Raw genomic sequence first — 24345 nt, forward strand, 5'->3', positions numbered from 1 at the left:
GCTTTCTACTGTCTACCCTACATGAAAGACATCTTCAATCAGCCTTTTTCTGCTAGTCATGAACTTTTTTTTATTTACTGTCTTGACAGAGATCTGTAGATCCCTGGTTGCACAGATTTGATAGTGTGTGCATCATCATCACTCTTTATTTATATAGCACCACTAATTCCGCAGAGCTGTACAGAGAACTCACATCAGTCCCTGCCCCATTGGAGCTTACAGTCTAAATCCCCTAACATACACACACAGTAATGCAAATAGATGGCTGATACTTGATACCATATAGCAGCAACAAAATACTGAATGTAGTAATGAATCAAGTACTATCAGCTGAAGGGGTCAATAAGCTAATCAGACGATCAGAAGTGGTTTGATAGCCTTCATCACCATTGCTTATTGCTGTACCAGCTCTCCACCACCTGCAAGAGATATGCCTCCTAAAAGGCATATATGCAGATGTGTCCTTGTCTGAAAAAGCCCTTACTATATTTTGTCTGCTTGCCCACCCCTGCTCCCCCTCCTCACCGGTTATAAATAGACGCAAGTAAACAATACGCTAAAATCTACATATGGGGCAAATGTACAGTACAGAAATGCGTATATTGCACAAAAATAAATGACATTCGTCCAATTCTATACTCTGTCAATAGTGACATATAAGGAATGAATTGCATGTCTTCACCTACATTTACTTAAATAAGGATTAAATCCCTATATTTTGTTTTTTTGAGGTAATGCTATTGTATAGCAGCGATATATAAATGCCTTCTGCTTTAAGAAAGCTGTTGCTGTACTTTATTCACATCATTTAATAAACCTAAATCATGTGACCAAGCAGTGCAGTATTCTTCATAGTGAATATGGTTGAGTGGCTATTTCTATGCATAATATTACTGTTCCTGTATGTGTCATTTTATAGAAACTTTGCATGCTGCTTACTGTGTGAGGACTTGGAAGATATGGGAAATATTCAAGTCTATTGGACATTTTCATCAATAACTATTTCACATACTCTTTTAAGCAACTTCTGATAATACTAATTTACACATTTTATAAAAGAGAAGCCACAATATATAAGTAGAGAATGTGAAAATGAAAAATATAAATTGAAAATATAATGACTGAAAATATTTGTCAATGGAAAAGTGTATTTTACTCTACTTACAATGGCAAATCGCAGTGTTATAGCTGATTATGTTAGAGGAATCTTTAAATTAAATACTGTATTTACCCTTCACAATTCTAATGCACCTCATTAGTATATAATGATGATTTCCTGCGACAGTGAGGTCACCTGGAACATCAGATCAATAGAAGAAAGTTGTTGTTTTCTGACCCAACACTCGTTAACATTATCCATATTCACAGAGTTCAGTGCTTTTGCTCATTAAAACCCTGGTCCAAAATATTGTTTTCTCTCCTAAATTGACTTTTTATTATTATATATTCATCCTCAAACCTGACGTACTTGCTTTTCTGCCACAGGTCATATACAAATTTGGCATCAACAAGGTTTCTGGGATGTAGCAATCTGTAATGTGAAAGAGAAGCTAACAGCTTGTGCTGACTCACAAACAGGACTGGGAGACACAGTCACAGGCAGGACTGAGAGACAGTCACAGACTAGTAGAAAAAGGATGATTGAGCTTCTCTTTTATAGAGAAGCTCCACATTTGTTTTCCCCACCCAGCAAACTTTAAGTAACAAGGTACAGGCAGGGCCGGTGCTAGAGTCCATGGCGCCCTAGGCATTTTGAAAAAATCGGCGCCCCCCGCAAAAATCAGCGCCCTCCTCCCCCCTCACCCCGTCTTTCCTTACCTTGTCACACCACCGCCGCCTCTCTGCTCCGTCTCCTCCCCTCCACTCACTAGTGTCAGTGAGTGGAGGGGAGGAGACGGAGCAGAGAGGCGGCGGTGGTGAGCAATAGCCTCTCCCCCCTCCCCCGTGCATCTGAATGCTGTGCGGCGGCCGTGACAGGTATGGTTAGCGGTCGCCGCACAGTTTTAAAGTAATTTACATTCTTGTGGCGCCCTCCAGAGCCTGGCGCCCTAGGCAAGTGCCTAACCTTGCCTAATGGGAGCGCCGGGCCTGGGTACAGGGTTTTCTGGCAAAGTCCTCTTCCCCCTAAGTGAGCTCATGCCAGTTAGTGAAAGATCCAGATAAGATATATACATGTGGGTGTCAACCGCATAGAGGTAATACTGGAACACAAATGAGCTGATACAGTTTAGATTAGAGAAGAGTAAAGGGTCTAGGCACTAAAATAATAAAACGCTTCACACAAACATACAATTGTCACATGTAGTAAAAACAATTTCGATGTTTACTCACAGTCATGATTTTTAAAACTATAAACTAGGCTGTTATGACAACCAGTGCGGCATAAACTTATAGAACAGGTAGAAGAGGTCTTCACCTTTAGCAGCCGCCTTTTCTGTAGTGACTGGTTATGCTCACAGGTACTCAGATGCCCCCAGGTCTTAAACTCAAAGTAGTATAAGTTTAAACTCACACAGCTGCATACAGGTACAGGAGATGACACACGGAACAGTGGTGGACCAGCGATCTGCAGACTGGACGGAGCACCGGAGGGGATGTCAGGTATCAGCATGGTGTTACGAGCTGCGGCAGCTCTGGGTACCGCCACGACTCGCTCCCTGCTGTCTTCAGCAGAGCCGGATTTAGACCTCATAGGGCCCTAGGCAGGATACTGTTTTTGGGCCCCCTCCCTGAAACAATCCATAGCACTATATTTTTGCAGCCTACCATATACCCCTATAGTTACGTAGAAGTGAAAGCATGTGCCGCCGCATGCCTACCATATACCCCTGCGCGGCGGCACGCCGCCAAAGGAGGTGAGGGCGTGGCTTGCATCTTTGGGGGCGTATCTAACATGTGAAAAGAGCAAGGTCACCCTGCTGCAGAAAAAGGCACCCCTAAATAATTACCAAGCAGTCCCGTTTTTTTAAGTAGTTGGGTCAAAACAACATAATAAATATTGAAGTCAGGGCAGAAATACTTACTTAAGTTGTTTGCAAAAATAATACGCATAAATCCAAGTATGGGCTCTTGTCCCTTTTGTCCCTCTATCATCACACTGTGCCCCTTCATTGTCACTTTTGCCCCTTCACAATATCACATGTGCCCTTTCCCCATCACCTCTGTGCCCATCACCATCACCACCTCTGTGCCAATCACCATCACCACCAATGTGCCAATCACCATCACCACCTCTGTGCCCATTACCACCTCTGTGCCCTTCACCATCACCACTTCTGTGCCAATCACCATCACCACCTCTGTGCCTCTTCACCATCACCACCTCTGTGCCCTTCACCATCACCACTTCTGTGCCAATCACCATCACCACCTCTGTGCCTCTTCACCATCACCACCTCTGTGCCCTTCACCATCACCACCTCTGTGCCCATCACCACCTCTGTGCCTCTTTACCATCACCACCTCTGTGCCCTTCACCATCACCACCTCTGTGCCCTTCACCATCACCACCTCTGTGCCAATCACCATCACCACCTCTGTGCCAATCACCATCACCACCTCTGTGCCAATCACCATCACCAATTCTGTGCCCCTTCACCATCACCACCTCTGTGCCCTTCACCATCACCACCTCTGTGCCCATCACCACTTCTGTGCCAATCACCATCACCACTTCTGTGCCAATCACCATCACCACTTCTGTGCCAATCACCATCTCTGTGCCCTTCACCATCACCACCTCTGTGCCCTTCACCATCACCACTTCTGTGCCAATCACCATCACCACTTCTGTGCCAATCACCATCTCTGTGCCCTTCACCATCACCACCTCTGTGCCCTTCACCATCACCACCTCTGTGCCAATCACCATCACCACCTCTGTGCCAATCACCATCACCAATTCTGTGCCCCTTCACCATCACCACCTCTGTGCCCTTCACCATCACCACCTCTGTGCCCATCACCACTTCTGTGCCAATCACCATCACCACTTCTGTGCCAATCACCATCACCACTTCTGTGCCAATCACCATCTCTGTGCCCTTCACCACCTCTGTGCCCCTTCACCATCACCACTTATGTCCCTTGTTTTACTTACCTTTCTATTACGCGCTGCTCCTCCTCCGTCAGTTCAGATGTAAAAAAAAAAGAAAAAAAAAAAAGAAAGAGTCACGTGATCGCTCGTCGGGTCCCGGCAGCCTCTCCTCCTCTCTCTATCACTGAGACACTGAGAGGAGAAGAGGCTGCCGGGACCCGATTCGGGGCACCCGACCCCCCCCCTCCCGACTCGCGGCACCCCCCCCCGCACGAGTCGCGGAGGGGGGGGTGCCGCGAGTCGGGGGAGGGGCCGAATTTTTTAATTATTTTTTTTCATTTTTTAAAAAATTACTCCTGTCCCCCCCAGCTGTGCCCCCCGAGAGCCGCTAGGCCCTAGGCAGGTGCCTAGGTTGCCTAGCGGTAAATCCGGCCCTGGTCTTCAGACGTCCCGGCCATCGTCATGATGACCGGGACGTCACTTCCGATTTTCCCCGACCGTTGCTAAGGGAACGGCCGGGACGCTATTGTGAGGCAGCAACGCGTCACGGCATTCAGGGTAGCCGGGTGCGCGTGCGCTAATTTAAACTTTAGCCATGTGGCTAATGTAGGACCTGCCCCCAGTTCCCTTCTATTGGCCAGTGCACAGTTATAAGGCAGGGAGGGGCAATCCTCCCCTGATGGTTATAGTTCCTGCTTGCTGCATACTAGCCTGCTGTATCCCTTGCTCTCTGTTCCATTTGGATTCTGAGTACTGTTGCCGACCCTTGCCTGGATATCGGACTACGATTTATTGCTTGTGCCCCTTGATCTTTTGCCTGGACTCTTACGCTGCTGTTTTGCCTGTGACCTCTGACCTCGGCTTGTTTATTGGATACTGTTTGCTGCCGGCCCTCGACCCTTGCCTGGACTTTACTCTGCTTTCCTGGGTTCTCCCCAGCCGGTACGCATCTCACGACCCTCTGTTAGTCTGCAGCCAAGTCTGTCCTCACCACTAGGGGCAACAGTGAACACCAGACTTTCAGAGCAGACTTCGGGTTTTGCTGTACTGGTTTGAGGGGTTCCTAACACACGGTCAGGGTCGCAGGCAATGGTTCGGAATCCAGGGACAGGCAATGGATCAGGATCACAGGCAACGGTTCAGAGTCCGGGTGCAGGCAATATGTCAAGGTCACAGGCAAAGGTTCGGAAACAGGAAGCAGGCAATAGGTCAAGGTCACAGGCAAAGGCTCAGAATCCAGGGGCAAGCAAAGGGTCATACACAGGTAGTCAAATCCAAGGGTTTTCACCAACAAAGGCACAGGAGCAGGCTAAGGTACAGGAATACTGAACTATAACCGGCAGGGAGGCTAAGCCCTCCCTGCCTTACAGACCAACACTGGGCAATGGGGACAGGGAAGTAATCAACCCTAGAGGCTGTCCTAGTGGCCCACACTTGCTGATTAGCGTGCCCGGCTGCACCTAATGCCGGGACGCGGCGCTATGTCCGACAGCGTCCCAACCGTTGCCTAGGCAACGGCCGGGACGTGACCCGGAAGTGACGTCCCAGTCATCATAGCGATGGCTGGGACGCGGAAAAGAGAGTCGCCGCGGCTGAGCACCGCCGCGGCTCGTAACATAGGCTAGGAAAAAAAGGGTAATGTTTACTTTAATAAAAGGGGCACTAGTAAAGTAGAAGGAGTTGGACTTTGATGTAACTTGTACACTTTACACAGTGCACTACTGGAGATTTTCCATCCTTTACGCACACACTTAGATACATGTCTAGTTAGAAGAGGCACCCCTGAGTAGGTGTCTGCTTTGAAGTGTGCTGGGCAGACCATTCAGGCACACTAGTGCAAAACCAATACGTCACATCCAGTAGACTTCATAAATGAGGCCCAGTGCAAACAGCCATTCTATGAGCTGAGTCAATACTCATAAGATTGCATTCTATCAGTTCATTGGGAACCAGCGATACCATTATGTGTAGGCAACAGGTGTGCTTTAAATTTAGCAGGATAAGATTGTACTTTTCAATTGACCAAGGAATGCACTTGTAAAAAAAATACATATAAAGTGTACAGTAAACCCTTGCTTTTTATAGTGCTAATCACATTTTACATACATACAGCATATTGTCACGGTTACAAACAGGAGTACAGTTAGGAGTCACGAATATGGTGAAAACAAACACTCTGTTTATTTGCAGATAAGTATAAATAGCAGGTAATCGAGAGCAGTAGTAAATACCATGTGCAAGCTGATGCAGGAAATAATACGAATGTTCAGAAACCAGCAGGTAAACAGCTAATGCAGGGAAGCAGGAGGTATGAACAGATTCCAAGCAGGCATGAACCAGAGGAGCAAGGCAGGAGGAAGAATCCACAGGTTGCAACAAGGATATGACATCACAGGATGGGACAACAATAACCAGCAATGTGTGCTGGGAGTGACAGGTATATAAAGGGAAAACCACACCCAGGTGCATGGGATAATTGGTGAACATGAAGGTTAACCCCTAATGCACACAATAAGGCACAATAGCAGCACCTCTGGTGAATGGAGGTACTGCCAATACAAATACAATAATAAAGGACAAAAAGGCAGGAGCTGCCATGCAAAGCAGCATGTAATGCATAAGCTGTAGGCAGATCGTGACAGTACCCCCTCCCTTAAGGGCGGATTCCAGACGCCCAATTACCAAAAATGTCTGAATGCATCGGAATCATAGTCCAGAATTGGGGGCCCGGCAGAAAAGTCCTCGTCCATGGGTGGACGGGCAAAGGAGACTATGCCAGCTGCCAGTTCAAGCTCCGTAGACCCTGCTCTCTTCTTTCGCTTTTTCTTCTTGCGAGAATTCCCTGGAACAGCAGTTTGAACCAATTGGGTGGAGCACAAAGGAATCTCTAGACCAGGTGAGATGGGTGGAACTGCTGACAATATGGAGGCCCCGTAAGATGGCATAGCGGGAGGTGTTGGTGAAAACTTGTTGATCACTGCCTCGACAAATAGTGGTAAGTCAGATAGTGTGGGGTGATTAGTCTCAATCAAAGGGTTCGCCCATTCCATAGCCTCTCCTCTAAAGTTTTTTAATAAAAACAAAACTTGCCTCTTTGGGTCACTGACAAGGCTAGGTACTGAGGGGAAATATGAAGCACAAAACCTCAGTAGAGCACTAAATTGAGAAAGGTGCCCCTCAAAGGTAGGTGGCAGCTCAGACTTGGCACCCTCGGCAACGGATGGTTCGGACTTGGCAGCAGGCTTGACAGGAGACCCGGACTGGGCGGCTGGCTTGGCAGCAGGCCCGGACTGGGTGGAAGGCTTGGCAGCAGGCCCGGACTGGGCGGAAGGCTTGGCAGCAGGCCCGGACTGGGCAGATTTGGGGGCAGGCCCGGACTGGGCGGCAGACTTGGGAGCAGGCCCGGACTGGGCAGAAGGCTGGGCAGCGGGCCCGGACTGGGCAGAAGGCTTGCCAGCAGGCCCGGACTGGGCGGCAGGCTTGGCAGGGACAGCACTTTGAGAAGCCTGAGGGCAGACAGCACTTTGAGAAGCCTGAGGGCAGACAGCACTTTGAGAAGCCTGAGGGCAGACAGCACTTTGAGAAGCCTGAGGGCAGACAGCACCAAGTGGTAACTCAGGCTGGACCGCATGGACTGGCAACTCGGGCTGGACCGCATGGACTGGCAACTCGGGCTGGACCAAATGGACTGGCAACTCGGGCTGGACCGCATGGACTGGCAACTCGGGCTGGACCGCATGGACTGGCAACTCGGGCTGGACCGCATGGACAGGCAACTCTTGAGCGGACTGTAAGGGCAGCGCCCCCTCTTGAGCAGACAGTAAGGGCAGCGCCCCCTCTGGAGAAGACGTTAAGGGCAGCGCCCCCTCTGGAGAAGACGATAAGGGCAGCGCCCCCTCTGGAGGAGACGGTAAGGGCAGCGCCCCCTCTGGAGAAGACGGTAAGGGCAGCGCCCCCTCTGGAGAAGACTGCAACGGCAGCGCCCCCTCTGGAGAAGTCTTTAAGGGCAGTGCCCCCTCTGGAGAAGTCTTTAAGGGCAGCGCCCCCTCTGGAGGAGTCTTTAAGGGCAGCGCCCCCTCTGGAGGAGTCTTTAAGGGCAGCGCCCCCTCTGGAAGAGTCTTTAAGGGCAGTGCCCCCTCTGAAGCAGACTTTAAGGGCAGCGCCCCCTCTGGAGCAGGCTGAAGCTCAGGAACAGAGACAGCGGCTGAAGACTCGGAACTGGAGGCAGCGGCTGAAGACTCGGAACTGGAGGCAGCGGCTGAAGACTCGGAACTGGAGGCAGCGGCTGAAGACTCGGAACTGGAGGCAGCGGCTGAAGACTCGGAACTGGAGGCAGCGGCTGAAGACTCGGAACTGGAGGCAGCGGCTGAAGACTCGGAACTGGAGGCAGCGGCTGAAGACTCGGAACTGGAGGCAGCGGCTGAAGACTCGGAACTGGAGGCAGCGGCTGAAGACTCGGAACTGGAGGCAGCGGCTGAAGACTCGGAACTGGAGGCAGCGGCTGAAGACTCGGAACTGGAGGCAGCGGCTGAAGACTCGGAACTGGAGGCAGCGGCTGAAGACTCGGAACTAGAGGCAGCGGCTGAAGACTCGGAACTAGAGGCAGCGGCTGAAGACTCGGAACTGGAGGCAGCGGCTGAAGACTCGGAACTGGAGGCAGCGGCTGAAGACTCGGAACTGGAGGCAGCGGCTGAAGACTCGGAACTGGAGGCAGCGGCTGAAGACTCGGAACTGGACACAGTGGCAGGAGACTCGGGACCGGACACAGTGGCAGGAGACTCAGGACCGGACACAGTGGCAGGAGACTCAGGACCGGACACAGTGACAGGAGACTCAGGACCGGACACAGTGGCAGCAGGCTCAGGACCAGACACAGTGGCAGCAGGCTCCAAGCTGGAGGCAGATGATGTGACCTCAGAGCTGGAGGCAGATGATGTGACCTCAGAGCTGAAGGCAGATGATGTGACCTCAGAGCTGAAGGCAGATGATGTGACCTCAGAGCTGGAGGCAGATGATGTGACCTCAGAGCTGGAGGCAGATGATGTGACCTCAGAGCTGGAGGCAGATGATGTGACCTCAGAGCTGGAGGCAGATGATGTGACCTCGGCACAGGAGACAGAGGCTGGCACCTCGGCACAGGAGACAGAGGCTGGCCCCTCGGCACAGGAGACAGAGGCTGGCCCCTCGGCACAGGAGACAGAGGCTGGCCCCTCGGCACAGGAGACAGAGGCTGGCCCCTCGGCACAGGAGACAGAGGCTGGCCCCTCGGCACAGGAGACAGAGGCTGGCCCCTCGGCACAGGAGACAGAGGCTGGCCCCTCGGCACAGGAGACAGAGGCTGGCCCCTCGGCACAGGAGACAGAGGCTGGCCCCTCGGCACAGGAGACAGAGGCTGGCCCCTCGGCACAGGAGACAGAGGCTGGCACCTCGGCACAGTAGACAGAGGCTGGCACCTCGGCACAGGAGACAGAGGCTGGCACCTCGGCACAGGAGACAGAGGCTGGCACCTCGGCACAGGAGACAGAGGCTGGCACCTCGGCACAGGCGGCTGGAGCTGGAGCCTCCGGACAGGCGGCTGGAGCTGGCAGATTGGGTCTCTTCCCAGAGAACAGAAATGGTGGAGCATAAACAATTTTGGAATGCGGAGAGGAAATAACAGGAGATGGTTCAGTAAGCTGACGTGGTCTACGGACAGGACAGTCCTGCAAGAAATGTGCATTGCTGGCACAGTAGAGACACAACTTGTATGTTATCCTGCGCCGCCGTTCTTCTTCGGTCAGATGGGGGCGTGGACCACCTGTGTACTGGGAATTTGTTACCCCATAGTTCATAGAAAACAGCAAATTTGTAGAAGTACTTTTAAGAGGTGCTGTTTGCACAGGTTCATCAGCAGAGAAGGTGGATTGAGACAGCTCAGGAGCTTCTGAATTAAGAGAGACAGAATCTGACAGTCTCCTGAGTGGGTCCACAAGTAAAGAGGAAAATCTAGCAAACTGAGAACGTAGCAATATAATATAATGTCCATCTGTAAAGTTTGTAGCAGTGGCAATTCCATGATTGGTGAAACAGACATGTTGCAAAAAATAAATGAAAACTTGATTGCAGAAAAAAGGTCCCAGAATAAAACAAAACTTTCAACTGACTCCAAAGCTGTCTTGTAGGCTGGTTATTCTGTCACGGTTGTACTTTTCAATTGACCAAGGAATGCACTTGTAAAAAAAATACATATAAAGTGTACAGTAAACCCTTGCTTTTTATAGTGCTAATCACATTTTACATACATACAGCATATTGTCACGGTTACAAACAGGAGTACAGTTAGGTGTCACGAATATGGTGAAAACAAACACTCTGTTTATTTGCAGATAAGTATAAATAGCAGGTAATCGAGAGCAGTAGTAAATACCAGGTGCAAGCTGATGCAGGAAATAATACGAATGTTCAGAAACCAGCAGGTAAACAGCTAATGCAGGGAAGCAGGATGTATGAACAGATTCCAAGCAGGCATGAACCAGAAGAGCAAGGCAGGAGGAAGAATCCACAGGTTGCAACAAAGATATGACATCACAGGATGGGACAACAATAACCAGCAATGTGTGCTGGGAGTGACAGGTATATAAAGGGAAAACCACACCCAGGTGCATGGGATAATTGGTGAACATGAAGGTTAACCCCTAATGCACACAATAAGGCACAATAGCAGCACCTCTGGTGAATGGAGGTACTGCCAATACAAATACAATAATAAGGACAAAAAGGCAGGAGCTGCCATGCAAAGCAGCATGTAATGCATAAGCTGTAGGCAGATCGTGACACATATTAGCATTTTGGGTGATTTTGTGAATTGGAGCTCAAAAGGACATAATTTAATAGTGTTTATTTACTAACATTGCATTTAAGTGCAACATTTCCACTGCACCACAGCAACCAATGTTCTTATCTGCCTTGTACAAGACAGATTATTAGAGCAAATGTCTGATTGGTTGCTATGGTTTAGTGCTAATTTTGCTCTTCAATGTAATATTAGTCAATGAGTGATGATGACAACTAAGAAGTTCAGCATGAGGAATAATGTGGTTGTTCTATTGATATTGAATTTTGTATCCAGAGTACTCAGTATTGAAACTAATTGTAACCTTCTTTGTTGCAGGTCTTCGGGGCTGACGACGTAGTCTGTACACGGATATATGTGAGGGCATGAGACATGAACTTGTCTGGTCTCTCGGAATCTTCTTTCACCGTCAGTAATGTAGGGATCATTTTCCTGTCACACCAGCCCACCTGTTGTATACTTTGAGGTTTAAAATAGTGTTCACTAGTAAAATCAGACTGCGCTCTTAGAAAATGCAGTTTTTAACATAAAGTATGAATCTCCAATGAAAAAAACTCTCATAGTGTATTGGTGCTATCTACTTCTATATATACAACCTAGAACTTCTGCTTTTAAGATGTACCACAATGTCCTGCTAGAAGTCATTACTGTGCAAAGATTCCAGGTCTATAAATTTCTTTGCATTCAATTCAGCCCATTACTTTAATGGATTTTGGTTATATACTGTAACCAGACAGGGGTTTCTCAACTTTTTTTCAAAATATTCCCTCTGTGATGGTAAATGCTTACCAAATAACCCCTAAAATGGGTTTATACCATGTATTGCCTAATGTGAGTAATGTATTTAGACAACCCCCTAATCTAAATAAATTTACACCAAGTCGTTGCATTTATATGTTTTTAAAAATACACCTTCTGATTATTTTTGTATTCTGATTATTTAAATACTGGAGTACCCCTTGAATCTATTTGAGGTAACCTTTGAGTCACACATACCAGAGGGTGAGAATCTAGGCTTTAAAAAAACTAAGCGTTTGCATACATATATTTCATAAAATAAACTATACTCTGCTAATGCAGATGGTAATATTAGATAAACTCCATACCATTCAGAATATCTAGCACCTTTAAGATTAGCATCTGAATTTATTAAATTATGCCATTTATAAAAGCAGCAATTTCTGCTATATACATAGTGACTTATGCCTTACTAGCACACCTCTATGTAACTAAAGCTCCAGTTGACAAGTACTTTTCAGGAAACGACCTATACACTGGCATTGATGCCTTCAGATTGGTAGTGTAGCCTCTGACCTTGTGTAGCAAATGGAATTATTGGCACCACCAATATAGTATGTTTATGATTTTGCTTCTATTAGAAATTTCCCTATTGTAGTATGGTCCACCATGTATGGATAGATCTGCTGAGGTTTTTTGTTAGATAGACATATTGTGATATGGTTGGTAACATTTTGTAGAGACATTAGTTCATATTGGCAATACATTGCAAGTTCTCATTTTTGCTTAATAGTGTTTGCCTTTGTTCAAAAGAAGTAATTCTGGGGCCACTAGGGAGGTAACAGGATGAAGATACAGGAATCACATTTTTACCTATTTTACACTCAAAATCTGCAAATTCTATTTGGCTTTAGTTTCTATTGTCAGATTATAAGTTTACCGGAGTTACTCAATGGAGAAAACACAGTATAGAATACCCAGCTAATCAGAACCAAGTTTGTGTAATAATTGTACAGACAGATAATGTACAAAAATTAACAATACACTTAGCTCATCTGAACGGGTAAGTTTAATTTGCATAAGGATATCATTCTTTTCTGATAGGTTAGAACAAGTTCTAACATCATCTTATGATGGACAAGCATAAAAAACTATTGATACTCAAAGTGGTTAAAAAATTATGTGAACATGCTATTAATTTACTTACAGTGTATTGCCCTAAAATCAAATACAAAGGCATTAACTGAAGGTATCCTCATTGATGACTATGGCAGAGACTTCAATGTTAAACATGATATGTTATAATAAAGAGAAACTTATTAACAAATCACAGCACGTTACTTACCTGTATTGTTCAGATTGTGTTACATTCAGTAGAGGAGATAAATAAATGCTTTATGTAAGTCTGATAATAGTACTGTGTTAGCCTGGTGATTACAATTGGCATCAAATAAACTTCTAATGACAGGAGGTTTAAAATGGTATGTTTGCAAAATATCTGAACCAATGCTGCATTTCATAAGGACACAGTCTGTCTTTAATCCTTTACTGCCGAAGGGGACTGGATGCACCACATAGCACCAGCACTTCAACCATTATACTTTCTGCAATGTTTTTTGTATTGTGTACTGTGCCTTTGATCGATGTCTCATTCCATGTAATTTCTTGTTTGTCATTTAATAAAGTTATTTCAATAAAACGCTTTATGTTTTCTATTAGAATTAATGAAAGCCATTTAGCAACACATCTTTTGACAGTTGTAAAAGTAATTGTATCCTGCCAAAGTCATTGTCTTGCTCAGAACCAAAGAGGGGATACTGTACAGTATCATAGCCCCTCATTGTGGTCACTGGAGTATAAAGCTTGACTGCTTCACAGGAACTTAGCTTAACATGTAAAGATAAGGTTAAAATTTATAGGTGTTTCTGAGGTTTGTAATGTGGTTGAGGGTTTCACTGCACAGAGTAATTCAGGTGGTCATATATGGTGGGGTATTGCCAGTCTTATGAGCTTTATCTTACATTCATATTATTGTTGTTTTGTCTTTTTATTATATATACAATGCTGTGAAAAAGTTTTAGGCAGGTGTGGAAAAAATGCTGCAAAGAATGCTTTCAAAAATAGAAGTGTTAATAGTTTATTTTTATCAATTAACACAATGCAAAGTAAATGAACAGAAGAGAAATCTAAATCAAAATCAATATTTGGTGTGACCACCCTTTGCCTTCAAAACAGCATTAATTCTTCTAAGTACACACTTTAAGGGAACATTCAACAAATGTAAAGTAAACTTTAAAATGTATTCAAATTCATTTACTCCCCTTTAATTTTCCCAAGTCAATGATATTTTGTTTTCTTAGGAACAAACAAGGCTTACTTTAGATATCATAAAGTATTAAATACATTTTTAATTTCATTGTAATACACAGAGAAATAAGCAAAATAAAAAAAACCAAAAACATATTTTCAAGATATTGCCAAAGGTTATGTGCATGAACATAGTCCATACTTGGCAACTTTTTTGATCTGTCCTCCGGAAGATCCCAGAGGACAGGTCATGTGACAGAGGGGGGGGGTGACGTTGTCACTCCACCATAGCCCCGCCCGTAATATAGAATGTCGAAATTCACGAACCCCTCCACAAGAATCCAGGCCTACTCTCCCGGGAGTCCAGGAGGACTCCCTGAAATTCAGGAGCCTATCGAAAATTTTGGGAGAGTAGGCAAGTATGACATAGTGCAACCTAATTAATTTACCCCAAACTTTAAATAGCTAGAGACTCTCAGTAGAAAAATGCTTTTGTACGTTTATAAAATGTATATATTTATATTGCAGAGAAACAGAATAGGAATTTGTATGAATTCCTTTATTTTATTCAATATTTTTATTTATTTTTTTCAGGAATCAAAAGGCACTTCAATTGGTCTTCCTTATTAGTAGCACTGCAAAGGCTGATAGGATCTAATAAAGCAGGCTAAAAAAACAGACCTTATTCAGGTCTCCACTGCTTTACCTAACATGTCTAATGCTAGAGAGATATTCAAGTGACAATGAGATGCAACAGGATTAGACACATAGTACTTAGTTGGAAAACTGTATGCAGTGATTGTGTGCCTGGCATTTATTGAAACAATTTATGGTCCCAAATTATTTAAAGGTGTGGTGGATGCACATAAACAGTACTAGATAGAGATTGCATGAGCTGCTAAGTGAAGAAGGAGTTTACCACACTCCTCAGTGATACAGGCAAAAGGACAGCACGGTGGCTTAGTGGTTAGCACTTCTGCCTTACAGCACTGGGGTCATGAGTTCAATTTCCGACCATGGCCTTATCTGTGTGTAGTTTGTATGTTCTCCCCGTGTTTGCGTGGGTTTCCTCCGGGTGCTCCGGTTTCCTCTCACATTCCAAAAGCATACTGGTAGGTTAATTGGCTGCTATCAAATTGACCCTAGTCTCTCTGTCTCTGTCTGTGTGTGTGTGTGTTAGGAAATTTAAACTGTAAGCTCCAATGGGGCAGGAACTGATGTGAGTGAGTTCCCTGTACAGCGCTGCGGAATTAGTGGCGCTATATAAATAAATGGTGATGATGATGATAGTACAGAAAGCACTCAAGTGCAAGTAGAGAAAATGGGATATTGGATAAATGCGGGTCTTCTAATACATATATGCCAAATGGGCAGAAAGAACAACTGATGTGTAATATAACGTATTTTGTGCATCAATGTGAGAGCAGAGGATAATGTCCAGGGTAAAGTATTAATGTCCAAATGAAGCAGGCACGGAGCAGTAATGTAATTGGAGGTGACTGCAACTAGGGTGTCTGTGTATGCACTGCTTCTGGAATACCTCAGGGTGATGTATGCAATACACAAGTGATGTCTCGGATGCTCTTGCTATATGCCGAGGGTGTACAATTACCTGAAAGTGGTATAAGTAGTACCCAAAGATGAATTCCTGATGATGTTACCCTGACGCCGTGCTGGCGTGAGCTTGTCTGACCATGCCCTCGGACCCCTGGCCCAACCGTCCGGTGAATGTTCCTGTCGGAGTCAGATGTAATCTTCCTGGATGTAATGGTATACTGAAGGCTGCACAAGTGCAGGTGGCAAATTTGGAGGAAAGTAAAACTACATAGTGAAGTACTATCAACAAACTTTATTAGCAATCGGCTATGGGGATGTAGCCACACAGTGATCAACATGGGGTGTGGCTGCGCCTTTTTTTTTAAAATACGTTTTATTAGTAACATCTTATCTTGAACAGCATTACAAAAAAGAAGAAACTTTTGAGAGGTACATTAGTGAGATGACAAGTGCACATGAAAATTTAACAGTGTGTATGACACTCTCTCACAGAGCCTTTACAAAACAAATTAAGTTTCATAAGAACATAGTACCATGGAGATGTTATTTTGTTTTAAATTATACAAATAAGGGGGAGAAGAGAAAGAAGAGGGGGTATAGGGATGGAACAGGGCAGAATGGGGGAAGGGGAAAGAGATTGGGGGGGGTTAGGGCAAGGGAGGAGGAATTCACGCTTTTATGTTTTTAGCAGAGGATAATAGTTCAATCTGTTATTTCCAGAAACGGATCGGGTTTGACTAATATTGGAGCAGAGGTTGGTTGTAATATGAAGCCCAGGGAGACCAGACTTTGTTAAAGACACGGAGAAGCCCCTAAGCACGCTGGTGAGGGCGCCCTTGTGACCTCCCCACAATACAGAGGGCGCCCTTGTGACCGCCCCACAATACAGAGGGCAGCCATGTGACCATCACACAATACAGAAGGTACCCATGTGACCACCACACAATACAGAGGGAACTCTTGTGACCACCAACTCAAGTACTTTAAACCAGATCCAGATAAAATTGCGGCAATAGATCATGAAAAAAAATAATTTGGCATGTTACAGGTATATTGCTTTTTGTAAAGAAAGTCTGACTTTCAACATGGGTTTCAGCAGAATGAGGCATTTGAAGGTATTTTTTTCCTCTTTCTTTTTCTTTTTACTGGATTTCTAGCACTATCAATCCACAGTCAAATGGAAAGATTGAGAAAACCTTTAAACTTACAAGTAGAGAACTTCACTTTATCACTATAGTGAAATACAGCTGATCACACTGTATGCTGCTAATTACAACTAAAATGGATGAAATTCTTCACATCACACAATGCCATATACAAACACACAATGCCATATACATACACAATGCCATATACATACAAATGCACATAATGGCATAAATATACACATGTGCACAATGCCATATTCCTACACATACTGCCATATACACACAATGCCATATAAATACACATACACACACACACACACAATGCCATATACAAATATAATGCAATATATACACACACACTGCCATATACACCGACACACAATGTCATGTATATCCACACACACAATGCCATATATACACACACAAATGTCATATTATATATATATATATATATATATATATATATATATAATATAAAAGCCTAGCGGCGTATGTTAGTGTGTGTGTGTGTGTGGAAAAAACTAGCGGGTGACAGAGTGCTCAAGCTGCAGCACCACCTGCTGGGCGGAGTTATATACTACACTGACTTACTAAATTCTTAGCATTATCTAATATATAAAAGCCTAGCGGCGTGTGTGTGTGGCGCTGAAGATGACAAGAACCTTTTTAACACCTTAAGTAGCTTGATTTGACTAGAATGCATTAGTATCATGCACGGGTTAACTTGTGTATATATATATATATATATATATATATATATATATATATACTAGCAGAATACCCGACGTTGCCCGGGATTTAAAGAATTTTAAGACACAACTGTGTTACAAAGTGTTTCTCTGAGTTTGAAGAGACCAGTTACTGGATGAAGCGGCATTAAACCATTCCCAATATTTAAGAAATGATCAGCAAACTGACCGTCCATTGTGTTGCCATGCAGAGAAACTCTCATATTTGTGGTTAGTCGCAAAGTGCGAACATGCCTGCAAAGATGTGATGATTTAAGGCATGCATTAATTTCATCCGGCATTGTTTCTTTTGGAATGACCGGCAATGTTTGTCGAAAATCTCCAGCCAATACAACAGTGACTACACCCATTAGTAAATCATTGCCTCTTAAAAATTGAAGTGTTTGATTGAGGGCCTGTAAAGCATTTTTGTGTGACATGGTGCATTTATCCCATACAATGACCTGACATTGCTGCAGAATCTGATTTTTTTCTGTTCGTTTAGTGATATTGCAGACGGGAGTTTCACTTCAGGCCAGATTAAGCGGTAACTTGAAAGCTGAATGTGCTGTTCTTCCACCAGGGAGCAAAGTTGCAGCAATTCCAGAAGAGGCCACAGCAATAGCTATCTTGGAATGTACTCGAATTTTAGCAAGTAACAACTTGATGAGAAACATCTTACCTGTTCCTCCTGGTGCATCCAGAAAAAATATATTTCCCCTTTTTTTTGGAACTTCTTCCAAGACATTGTTCCAGACATTCCAGAGTTATGGTCGTTTTCGATGATTTTTAGGTGTTACCCCCCTCGCCACCCCCACCCTTAGGAGTGCTAGGGGTGTTTTGCACCTACAATATTTGTTGTCAGACTGTAAGTCATATGTGTACCTGGTTTGGTGTAAATTGTTCCAGACATTCCAGAGTTATGGTCGTTTTCGATGATTTTTAGGTGTTACCCCCCTCGCCACCCCCACCCTTAGGAGTGCTAGGGGTGTGTTGCCCCCACTATATTTGTTGTCAGACTGTAAGTCATATGTGTACCAGGTTTGGTGTAAATTGTTGCAGACATTCCAGAGTTATGGTCGTTTTCGATGATTTTTAGGTGTTACCCCCCTCGCCACCCCCACCCTTAGGAGTGCTAGGGGTGTCTTGCCCCACAATATTTGTTGTCAGACTGTAAGTCATATGTGTACCAGGTTTGGTGTAAATTGTTCCAGACATTCCAGAGTTATGGTCGTTTTCGATGATTTTTAGGTGTTACCCCCCTCGCCACCCCCACCCTTAGGAGTGCTAGGGGTGTCTTGCCCCCACAATATTTGTTGTCAGACTGTAAGTCATATGTGTACCTGGTTTGGTGTAAATTGTTGCAGACATTCCAGAGTTATGGTCGTTTTCGATGATTTTTAGGTGTTACCCCCCTCGCCACCCCCAACCTTAGGAGTGCTAGGGGTGTGTTGCCCACACAATATTTGTTGTCAGACTGTAAGTCATATGTGTACCAGGTTTGGTGTAAATTGTTCCAGACATTCCAGGGTTATGGTCGTTTTTGATGATTTTTAGGTGTTACCCCCCTCGTCACCCCCACCCCGTAGTGAATTTCAATTTTAAATTTTTTTAGTTGCCTCCGTCATGTTTTAATACACTCGTATGCAAAATTTCATGATCTTCGCTTGAAAAATGTGGATTTGTATAGAAAGACAGACAGAAGGACAAATTTTCTCTTTTATATATTAGATATATATATATATATATATATATATATATATATATACATACACACACACATATACACACACACACGCACACATACATACATACATACATACATACATACATACATACATATACAGACACACAATGCCATACACATACATACAATTCCATATAGATACTCACAATGACAGGTTATAACACCCCCACCCCCCAGTCCTCTGTATTTACCTGCTGACGTACGCTGGTAAAAAGGAACAGGAAAGAAAGCCTCATCGGCCGCGCTCTGAAATTACAGACAGCCTGGCAGCAGTCTGATTTGTTTTCTGGCTACCTGTCTCCATTAGTTCACTGACAGGGCTATCCTGGTTAGCATCTGCCCATCTCCCGATTAGCCCCGCCGCTCCAGGCCAGGTGAATGGAATTTTTTTTTTTTCTTAATAAAAAAAATAAGTTTGTGGTCTGCAGTGTGAGCCCGGGTCCCCAGGCATGCCCAGGCCCTGCCCCTCTTGTCGACCCCGAACATAAGTCAGGAGCCTTACTGTAGTATGTCCCTATGTAGCTTTTCAGTGTTTTTGGTCTAACAAACAAATATTTAACACAAACATGCATTTAAGTGTCAGCAACCAAAGATTGAAAATATTAAATGCCTAGCCCCTATTCAGGGCACTACCTCACTACTGACCCCTTATTGCCACAGGTGCAGGAGGTCTGGTTAACAACTTCTCTCATGGGCACCACGGTGGCTAAGTGGTTAACACTTCTGCCTCACAGCGCTAGGGTCTTGAGAAGATAGTTCAATTCCCAACCATGGCCTTATCTGTGTGGAGTTTGTATGTTCTCCTCGTGTTTACGTGGGTTTCCTCCGGATGCTCCGTTTTCCTCCCACACTCCTAAAACATACTAGTAAGTTAATTGGCTGCTATCAAAATTGACCCTAGTCTCTCTCTCTCTGTCTGTGTGTGTGTACGTTAGGGAATTTAGACTGTAAGCTCCAATGGGGTAGGCACTGATATGAATGAGTTCTCTGTACAGCGCTGCGAAATCAATGGCGCTATATAAATAAATGGTGATGATGATGATTCTAGACTCTGTACTCTGTCTCCTCTCAGTCTCTCTTGGATGCCTCCTGCCCAACATAGTGTGTTTACTGGGCCCTCCTCAACTCTTCTCTTAGCTCCTGGCCTACCGTATACAAGGCTTTACTGGTGGGCTTCTCACAGGTGTGTGACCACAACATTTCATCTCTCTGGGGGAGGATCTCCCAGGCCTGAACTTCTGGCAGACTAGCACCACCTATTCTGTTACCACCACCAAAATCATTACTAGTTACATAACTCCTGTGCTTGCGGAGATTATCATCTTAAGGGATCTGTGAGCTGTTTGTCCCTCCAATCTTCCTCTGACCAGCACTAGGCTGGCAGCACTAAGGTTATTAACCATTTATTACCCCACACCCACTTCCCAGGGGTGTGGGAACAGCCCTCGTGTTGTCAGCCTTGGGTTGGGTACCCCTACCCTAGGGAGGGGGCTGGTTGGCATCATGGCAGGAGGACCCTCTCTTGCAGTTCCCCTGCTATAGTGCCACCAGCCCCAGCTGGCTAAGCCAAGGGTTGGTTGTCCCAATTTTCCGCCGACCAGCATTAGAGTTAATATGACTGAGGAGGGGAGGCTTTATTTTTAAAATTGTTTACTGCCGGCGACTCCAGCAAATATATATCTATATCTATATATATCCCTCTAGCATTGCCAATTTAATGTCAACACTGTGATTGTCAATAGTGAAAATGCAAACACACACAATGTTGGTATTATATCTGTGCCGGGAAAATTGAAATATCAGCATTTATTCCATTAGCATTTTCATGTCGGCAGGATAAGTGTCGGTATTTCTTCTGTCGGAAATATGACTACCACCGCTTTTGACTCCTATCTGGTACAACCCTCAGTTTCCCCTGGGCCATCTACTGCGAAGTACTGTAGTTGGATCTTGGCAGACTTTAAATTTCCTGCTTTCTCCAGACAGGGATGAGGCGGCGTGGGAGCCTATGAGACTGGGGATTGCCAAAACTCTATCTTAGCCAAAATAAGGAGACATAGAATAAACTTTACTGCTGCTGGTACTATACTCCAACAAGACTCAATAAAATATTTCCTTACTCTCCACCTGTTGGTGTAATTGTGGTCATAGGGGCACCATGCTACATATTTGATGGACCTGCCAATTTGTCGCACCCTTTGGGGACAAGGTTCATACACTTTTGAACAACCTCTTTGAGGCCTTGGTGGCACAGGCCCTTGGATATTTTTTATGTGTTTGATAAATTCTATAGAAAAGTCTCTTAGCTTTTTAATGGAAAAACACTTTATCCCTGTCTCTGTCCGCACTTAAAAAGCAGATGACATGTTGCATGCATGGAGGAGATAACCTACTACCTCCATGACAGAGTCCTTGCTCTTATTCAAGTCTTGGCTCCCTGGCTGTTTACAGAATGCAGACCTCCTATTTCAGCTCCACCCCCCTCCCTCCGACGACCCATGTACAGTAAACAACTTCTCTTCCTATATTATATATAATATTTATCCTCAGCTATCCCGTACTACTTATTCTACATTGTGCTGCTTCATGGTTGCCCCTCCCCTCGCTTTTAGTCCTGTACTCCTTCTCCCCTTTCAGTCTAATTGCTGTTTATTATGCTACAATTACTGTAAACCTTTATACACTGGTCATAGATTATCATCCCCTGGGACCTGCTTGTGATATGTTATATATGTTATTAAAAAAAAATAATGTATCACTGTTTTATCTCTTTGTTACTGTATTGTCTATTGACCACTCAAGATAAAGAACTATAAAAAAAACGCATTGTATGTACAGTACATATTAAGAACATCTTTATTATTGTAAATACAAATATATATATATATATTATTTTTTTTCTTTTAAACCAACCATATTTTATTTACTAATGATTATCTGTTTGTTCATTTCATTTGTAATATAAAGTTTGTGTATGCATTCTAATGTGACCTTATATTGCACATATGCTTATGCGCATACTGCAATCTGTCATTTACCATACAGCAAGTAACGTTTAGGCAGAGCCCATGTACACCCAGTTCAAATCGAAACACATCATGAGATGTGCTTGAAATTCAATACGGTCAGAACAACAAACATATTGATCTGAATATTCATAGCGCTTCAGTTTCTTTTAAAAAACAAAACAAAAAAGCTTGCTATAGAAAGAGGACCTGTTGGAGACATTTATGAAAACTGTGTAGAATAGGAAGTTTTGCCATAGCACAGCATGCCATAGGAACCAATCTGATTCTGGCTGTCATTTATCTAGCTGGGAAATAAAAAAAATTAAAAATTGTGCAATGTGCAACTCCACTCAGTTACCTGAAGCACCGTTTTCAGAAAAGTCTCCAATTGTTCTGTGCTTGGGTCAGCTATTACTCAACGGTATAGATGCTTTCAGGGGTTTCCTGATTTATATATACATACACTCATTCTGTGGGGAATATTTGTTAAACTGAAATGAGCCAAAAATCCCAACAAAACTGCTGTTTTCTCCAGAGAAGCGCTGCTTAATAGAATTTATACCAAGCACCGGCACGCTTTTTTCAATTTTTTTTAGGAAGGCTTGGAGATTAGACAGCCGATGGGTCCTCTCATTGCCCCCTTAATGATGCCAATGTAGCTGTTGCAGCTTTAAGTGTTGTGACTCCTACTGTCTGCATTTTCTGCTGTTTCTATTTATCAGAGGGACGTCGGATATCATACCTGTCACTTTTTATGTAAGTCTGAATTTTTTCTACTTCGCTTTAATCACCTTCGGCATTTTATTGATGATTTAACAGTTGTCGGAATCATGGCCATCGTAAATTTGACTACTACCGAATATTAAATAACAAAAGTATTTTAAATAAAAGTTATACATTATAAATGCTGGTAACATTATCAAGATTGAAAGAAGCTGAATTAATAAGCAAGGCCTGGACAATTTGCAATATAAGTGGGGAGGGGCAGTCTGCACACAAGATATTTAGAAGGTCGCGCTGTCACAGAAAAACATTATATGCAGAATGGGCATTAGAAACGGTTACCTTTTTGCGAGACTTAAACTGACCAATGTGTGAAGTTTTTATCATAATGTTTGCAAAGCAAATGTAAGGTTTATTCTTTCTTCGTGATGAAGAGAAATATAACATTCCAAGTTACAAAAAACAGTTTGATGTAAAAACTTTCTTTCATATAGAGTTGAAACCTCCTCACATCATGTCACTATCCATGTCACGGACAGGTCACTGCTGTCCACAATATAAGTACACTTATATTCCAAAACAGATTGTTTGATTCTTACCCACTTCAAAATAGGGTACACATGGACAAACAGGAGATGCAATATTATAGGAAAAAGGCGGTCAGAGCCTAGCCAGACGAATTTGAGACAACTGCAATATCAGCCATTTCAGGCTCATATATAAGTAACTAAATAACTATTAATATGACTATATAATAACAGGTCTTGAAGGTTGCCCCACGATAGACAACAGTTATAGTAAACTTCACTAATGTCCAAAAAAAAAATACAGCTGTACCTTTTAGATAGCAAGCTTGGATGTGCCTGCTTCCAGATCCCAGGGTAGAGTTGAGTACAATTCCATAAAGGGAACAAAGCATACCTTTTTGTAGGGGCTAGATGTTTAGATTCTCAAAAGGGGTTATCTGTCTTCGGACTACTCCCAACATGAGTGTTCCTATGAAATGTCTCAACTGCAAATATACAAATCCTTTTAGATTAAGATCAGAATATCTACTTACTAGGGCATCAAAGGAAAACAAAACCCCTGTGCCAGAGAAATTGCTGACAAATCATATTCCCGATCTGAACTAGGTTTGGGAGTAGATGTGAGATAGGCCTGGAGGGGAGTCAGGGCTGTCCCATAGCAGTAGGATAGGAAGAAATAAAGACTTCAGAGATAAGTGGGATTTGCAGTTATCCTAAATCTTATATGATAAGCGCAGAGTAGGCAAAAATGTTACAAGGTTTGTTCCTTATTGTTTGGGAAGACCCCAGATGTTGGGTAGGAAAGTCAGTGTAATGTATTTGGTCTTTACATCTAGCCAGGATAATGAGGGAGGTGGGGCGAAGGAGGCGGCGAATTTGGCTTAGATGGGCTGTCCAATATTAAATTTGAGATCTGGGAAGACTCTACCTCCTTGTTTTTTAGGTTTCTTAAGTAGTATTAAACTGATCCTGGGAGACTAGTTGTTACAAATAA

General features: G+C 44.0%; 1 protein-coding gene across 1 annotated transcript in view; it reads left to right on the forward strand.

Moving 5' to 3' along the window:
- The window catches only part of CRABP1 (cellular retinoic acid binding protein 1), a 34911-nt gene extending 21653 nt beyond the window's left edge, over positions 1-13258 (forward strand). The window contains exon 4 of the mRNA XM_075208403.1: positions 11187-13258. Within this exon, the coding sequence (XP_075064504.1) occupies positions 11187-11237 (51 nt within the window). The 3' untranslated portion in view covers positions 11238-13258. The remainder of the gene's footprint in view (positions 1-11186) is intronic.
- Positions 13259-24345: the final 11087 nt, after the last annotated feature.

This window comes from Mixophyes fleayi, chromosome 4 (genome assembly GCF_038048845.1).
Source record: "Mixophyes fleayi isolate aMixFle1 chromosome 4, aMixFle1.hap1, whole genome shotgun sequence".
NCBI lineage: Eukaryota > Metazoa > Chordata > Amphibia > Anura > Limnodynastidae > Mixophyes > Mixophyes fleayi.